General features: G+C 58.5%; 1 protein-coding gene across 1 annotated transcript; it reads right to left on the reverse strand.

The window, feature by feature from the left end:
* CTSH (cathepsin H) lies at positions 1-6323 on the reverse strand (the record flags this gene model as incomplete). The annotated part of the gene is made up of 9 exons (XM_014952690.1): positions 1-61; positions 1474-1599; positions 2533-2639; positions 3046-3114; positions 3199-3280; positions 4484-4539; positions 5277-5363; positions 5673-5777; positions 6234-6323. Coding segments are annotated over 9 exons (783 nt in total), but the record flags the coding sequence as incomplete, so codon positions are not given.
* Positions 6324-6392: the final 69 nt, after the last annotated feature.

The raw sequence follows: 6392 nt of genomic DNA on the forward strand, positions 1-6392 counted from the left end.
CGGGTACGACGCACAAGCGGCGAGGCCGCACATGTTCTTGCCCCGCTCGATAAGGAAGTACCTAAAAAGAGAAAGAAACGTGTACGAGTGAGTGTCCCCTCCTCCGGCAGAGTCACCGCAGCCTAAGGGGACTGTGCAAGCTCCTGTCTCCGGCCACACAGGGAGCAAACACCGGGGACAGCGCGGCTGCCGCCAGCCCTGCCCCAGGCAGTGCTGGCCCCTTGTGCCAAAACCAGCAGAGTCAGCACCTGACTCCAAAAAATTCCCCTTGCAGCTGGAAATACTCGTGGAGCTGGAGTGAAAACTCACTCCCAGCACAACCCGTTCCTCTCGGGCTGTGTAACCACGGCAGGGGCACGGTGCTCTCCTGGAGCCGGGCAAACCAGCGGCACAGCAGCTCCGCAGACGCCAGCCAAGCCCCCAGTGACAGCAGCAGGTCTATGGATCTACAGGCCTGCTCCACCCGGTCACCGCAGGAGCGATGTAGTGCCATGGCTCCTTCACTGCCAAGGCAGTGCCTCTCCCCAGAGTGTACTATCACGGAATCATTGAGGTTGGAAGGGACATTTCATATCACATATATATCTTATAACAGCCTTCCAGTACCTGAAGAGGGCTCCAGGAGAGAACGTGTACGAGTGAGTGTCCCCTCCTCCGGCAGAGTCACCGCAGCCTAAGGGGACTGTGCAAGCTCCTGTCTCCGGCCACACAGGGAGCAAACACCGGGGACAGCGCGGCTGCCGCCAGCCCTGCCCCAGGCAGTGCCGGCCCCTTGTGCCAAAACCAGCAGAGTCAGCACCTGACTCCAAAAAATTCCCCTTGCAGCTGGAAATACTCGTGGAGCTGGAGTGAAAACTCACTCCCGGCACAACCCGTTCCTCTCGGGCTGTGTAACCACGGCAGGGGCACGGTGCTCTCCCGGCGCCGGGCAAACCAGCGGCACAGCAGCTCCGCAGATGCCGGCCGAGCCCCCGGTGACAGCGGCAGGTCTATGGATCTACGGGCCTGCTCCACCCGGTCACCACAGGAGTGATGTAGTGCCATGGCTCCTTCACTGCCAAGGCAGTGCCTCTCCCCACAGTGTACAATCACGGAATCATTGAGGTTGGAAGGGACATTTCATATCACATATATATCTTATAACAGCCTTCCAGTACCTGAAGAGGGCTCCAGGAGAGATGGGGAGGGACTCATGATCAGGGAGGGGAGCCCCAGGAGGAGGGGGAACTCCACCACCGCCCTGGGCAGCTCATTTCAATGCTTAATAACTCTCAAAACTTTTTCCTACTATCCGTCCTAAACCTCCCCTGAAAAAAATGACACCAGCTGCTATGAACCAGCTGCGAAACTTCAGCTTGAGAGCGCGGGGACGCCGGGGGCTGCTGAGGGTGGGTGGAAGCCCACGCACAAGACGTCCCTTTCCCCGGGTGCAGGGAAGCCGGGGTGGCCCCGGCGGCGCTGGGACCTCCTTACCCATCCATGCCCCAGCGCGGGCCCCAGGAGTTCTTCACAATCCAGTAGGGAGTTCCGTTTTCTTCCCCGTAGCCCACAGCGAGGACGGCATGGTTCACCTTGTCAGGAGTGTGCTCACATCGCGGGCTGCAAGGAAAAGGGAAAAATAACACAGATTTTTTTTTTATATGAAAACCCAGCCTGTTATCAGTGGTGGATTAGCCAGCAGTCCTGATCCCGCTCCAACCGCAAAATGGACTAATGGACTCTCTGAATTTCCAGTCGTGGAGAGGAGGGAGGGGAGCCAAGGAAAGGAGAGAGCACTCAGTTTTCCCACTTGGGAATAACTCTCGGCCATATCTGAAGTCTGGGCGATAGGGACCTTTGATCTGAGCACCTGCTCCAGCACTCTGCTCAGAGTCAGTATCAACAGTGTCACACAAGAACGAGCTACAAGGAAAAAAAAAATCAAGCAAAAGAATGTTTCCAATGAAAACCGGCAGCTCTTAGTGCTTCCCAGCAACTGTTTGTTCTGCCCCAAAGTTCGGGAGCACTGTTCCGCATTTCGCACAGGGAACAGCGAGTTCTCGGGTCTAAATACACATTCCCGTTGCCATTCCTGTCCTTATGGCCGCAGCAGCTCCTGGGGCAGATCTCTCACACTTAGACTCTTGGTTTCATTCTCCCTGCAGTTCTACGTGACTGAGGACTCACTGCTCTAAGTATTGTTCAAGTTCTTTCCAAACATGCCCTTTTCCCATTTCTTGCCCAACAGAACCCTGCCCTGCCGCTCCCGCAGCCCTTCCAAAATCCAACACTCACCCTCTTCAGGAGCTCTTTGCCCTGGCTGTGGAGCTGGCACAACGCCCCAGACCTTCTGCTACCTCACCTCGTGTCTCAAACTACCTTTTCATCTCTGCCCCTTTTCTTACATGTCTCAGTTTACTTATATTTTCCATTTTCAGCTTAAAAGAAGATGCAGGAAGACAGAGTCCCTGTGTCAGGGCCACACGGTGGGGGAGGTGGGGAGAGGAGTGACTCTGTCCCTCACCCGCACCCCCCGGGCACACAAATACTCACTTGGAGTAGACTCCCTTTCTGTAGTGCATGAAGTTAGTCGTCACCTCAAAGGCAAAGCTCACTGGGTTGTGCTTCCCCACGGCTTCCACCATCCCATCCTCGTCGTACTGCAAGGAGAGCACCCCGGGGTTATGGATGCCCCCACCACAGTCGGGATCCCCGGAGCAGCGCAGCGGGGAGGGCAGACCCCAGCTGGGGTTATGGATCCCCCCACCACAGTCGGGATCCCCGGAGCAGCGCAGCGGGGAGGGCAGACCCCAGCCTGCTCCTTGCAGACAAGGAAACGAGCGCTGTTGGCGTTGAAAGCCAAGAGTCAGGACTTCCACACAGCCCGGGAAGCGGGCAGAGACCTCCTGCCTGTGTGTTGCCTCCAGCACTTCGTTGGTGCCACCATCAGCAAAGGGGATGAGGAGGAGCATTCACGCCAGCTCCGAGGAGCGAGCGGGCACCCGAGCAGGTCCCAGGGCGGGCTCAGCACAGCCCTGGAAGCTGGGAAACATCTCGCGGCCTCACCTGGGTGATGTTGATGACATCCTTGACAAAGGCAACAGCCTTCTCCGGCTGGAACTTGCAGGTGCCATTCTGTGGGGACAGGGAGGAGCGGGGTCAGAGCTGCTCGGGCCCCCGCTCTGCCCCAGGGACGCGGCCGCGCCGCCCCGGGAATACCTCGGCCCGGTACGGGTAGGTGTCCTCCCCCATCAGCCCCTTGTTGTACAGAATGTACTCAAAGGCCTGGCTTGGCAGCCCCCTGCAAGACAACACAGCCAGAGTGCAAATTAATTAGGATGGGAACGAGAGAACAAATTATATTGTTATATATGACAAATTAGAGAACAAGTCATACAAGGAGAGGCTGAGGGAACTGGGCATGTTGAGTTTGGAGAAGAGGAGGCTGAGGGGAGACCTCATTGCCCTCTACAACTCCCTGAAAGGAGGGTGCAGAGAGATGGGGGTTGGCCTCTTCTCCCAAGGGAATAATGCCAGGAGCAGAGGAAATGGTCTGAAGTTGCACCAGGAGAGGATTAGATTAGATATTGGGAAGAATTCCTTTCCTGAGAGGGTGGTCAGGCACTGGAACAGCCTGCCCAGGGAGGTGGTGGAGTCACCAGCCCTGGAGGGATTTCAGAAATGTGTAGACGTGGCCCTTCAGGGCATGCTCTAGTGCCCGAGATTGTTGGTTTGTGTTTGTAGGGTGGTTCTTTCTGGTTTGGTTTTTGTTTTTTTTTTTTGGTGGTTGGACTCAATGATCTCAAAGGTCCCTTCCAACCATGAAGACTGAACGCCGCAGCATCTGCAGAGTGGAGCCATCAGCCCTCTGTGACCTCCACCCACCGACATGGCACGGGCGAGGACAAGGCACCCACGTCCCCAGCAGGAGGCCATCCCCAGCCACCTCTGGGGAGCGTGGTCAGGACCTGCTCGCAGGGAGAGGAGTGGGGAGGAGTCAGAAGAAGAATAAAAAGCACCCAGAGGGGTTGTGCTCAGCTCTCTGACCAGTCCTCAGGGACCCCTTATCTGACAGAAGACATCAGATTTCAGAAAGCCAGCAGGAATTCACCAAAGGGGAAGCGGAGATTTCTGTGGGTTCCTCAAAGCACCACGAGATGCGCGTGACCCACCAGCAGAGCATCAGATAAACCCCCCCCTTTTGCCCTGGGGACGGTAAAGCCTCACAGCACCCGTGACTGCGGCATCAGATGTTGCAACAAAGCACATATCAGAAGAAAAACTAATAAACAAGAGGAAGAACAGAGGTTAGGAAATGCTGGAGATATAGTGAAAGAGTCTGACCTCCAGGGAGGGTGAAATTAAATCCAATCCTGTAACTGTCTTCCCTCCCCCGGGGAAACAAAAACCATCCCCAGATCCTGACACTAGATCTGGAGGGAGGCTGTCGGTCACGGAACACACGATACTCCTGTTTCTGTTCTTGTTACTGTACGTTACTTACCCGCTGCAGCCGTGGTTGTTAAAGGCCTGGGCACAATCAACCAACTGCTGTTCCGCCTACGGAAGAGCGTTTTGAGTCAGCAGACGTTCAACACCTGCGAGTGGTGAGACCGGCTGCGCCCCGCGCAGCGGGCAACCCCAGAGTGCCAGTGTCACCCACCTGCACCCCCCGCCACCGGGAACCACCCCCCCGAACGGCTCCACGTCCCGAGGAGAGGGAGGAGGGGGACGTTGAGCCGGGGACGCTCAGGCTGCAATTCCTCCTGACACTCGCCCGGCCGCCGTCCCGCCGCGGCAGCGCTGGCAGACATCCCCTCCAAAGGTCAAGTTTGTTTTCCACACTTAGACCCAGCCCTCAGCTATCCCGGTAAGGCACGCGAGTGGCTACTGCCCTTCTGCTTCTTCCAGAACATACGTCCTTTGGCAGTTTAAAACATTAAACAGCCTCACAGCGCACTGCTGGCAGCGTGCTCTTCTCCCGCACGGAGCTCCTGCCGGCTGGTAGCTCCAGCCCTGGCTCTGGCCACCCACGCCTGCTCCCAGGGGCAGGGCCCGTCACCCTCCAGCCCCTCCGGTTTCATCCTGCTCCCAGAAGGGCTCTGCCCAACCCTGGGGCAGTGGGACACATCCCGAGAGGGGATGGCGACAGGCACAGCACCCGGGGATGTACAGCCGGAGCGGGAACAAGCAGCCGGCGGCTGTCCCGGGCAGGGGTGGGCTGGCCCTGCTGGAGCCCCCCCGGATAACCGGAGGCAGGACTGGCTGTCAGTGCACACAGAAGGAGAGTCTCTTACCAGCGAGAGGAGCTTTCCCGTGGCAATAGCGATAGCGGACTCCAAACACCCCGTGGTGGAAAAGGTCCAGCAGCTCCCGCAGGGGCCCTGCGTTGGGAACCAGAGAGGAACCGGTCCGTAACGTGCCGCGGGGTCAGCGCCCTCCCCGAAACGCCAGGGCCAGGGCAGAAGGGCAGGTCAAGAGCACAGCGCTTCCACTCCCTGCCCGCAGCCAGGCTTCACCTTCTGCTTGTGCCCTGCCCAAAGGACCCTGGCCTCTGCCTGCCCCGGCCATGGAGGGGGTCCCGAGGGACCCTGCTTCCCTGTGGGCACACTCCCCCCACACTCCTCCTCCTGCCACAGATCCCCCCCCTCTCCCAGCCCATTCATGCACCCCCGATAACACACGCTCCTCACCTGGTTTTTCACAGGCGTTACGAAATTTCCCTTCTTCCTCCAGTCGATGGAGTCTGGATATGGCCCGGAGCTGCGCAGGAAGTTCCCCTTCGTGGCTGAGCAGTTCTGTGAGCGAGGCAGGAGGGCTGTGGCAAGCCACCGAGACAGGGGACTGCCACACTGCCTGCTGCGTGGCCACGGCCCTCCACACGCTAGTCACGCCAGCTGGGGAGCCTGGAAGGGGCACTGCCGGCCCGCACCCCCAGAGCTGCTCAGGGAGCCCCTAAATCCCCAAAGAGCCGGGATCAGGCTTTGGGTCTACCCATAAAAATAGAGATTAAGCTGCAAAGCTGTGAGAGTTTGGGCAGAGCCGGGGGCAGAGCCCGAGGTGGCTGAGAGCTGGGACAGCAGGAGGGCTCCCCTCCAGGGGGTCTCTCCTCCCTCTTAGCCAGACTCTGGTGGGACAGGGCACTGAGCAAAGGGGGGATGCCAGGCAGCACAGCCACGGGGTGCTGACCCGCCTGGGGGTGCAGCAGGGCGCAAAGACCCCCCCCCCCACGGGGCCCCTTCCCCACCACTCACCTGGGGCTCTCTCCACAGGTACAGTTTCTTAAATTCAGTGAAGGTGAGATCTGAGAACTGGTTCAGCCCCACTGGAAGGAGGAGGAAGAAAGGGGAAGTTTTTTTTATTTTTCCCCCTCGCTAAAGCTGGGATTTCACAGCCGGAGCTGGCCGGGGGGG

The sequence above is a fragment of the Calidris pugnax genome, unplaced genomic scaffold, assembly GCF_001431845.1.
Source record: "Calidris pugnax isolate Ruff unplaced genomic scaffold, ASM143184v1 scaffold187, whole genome shotgun sequence".
NCBI classification, from domain to species: Eukaryota; Metazoa; Chordata; class Aves; order Charadriiformes; family Scolopacidae; genus Calidris; species Calidris pugnax.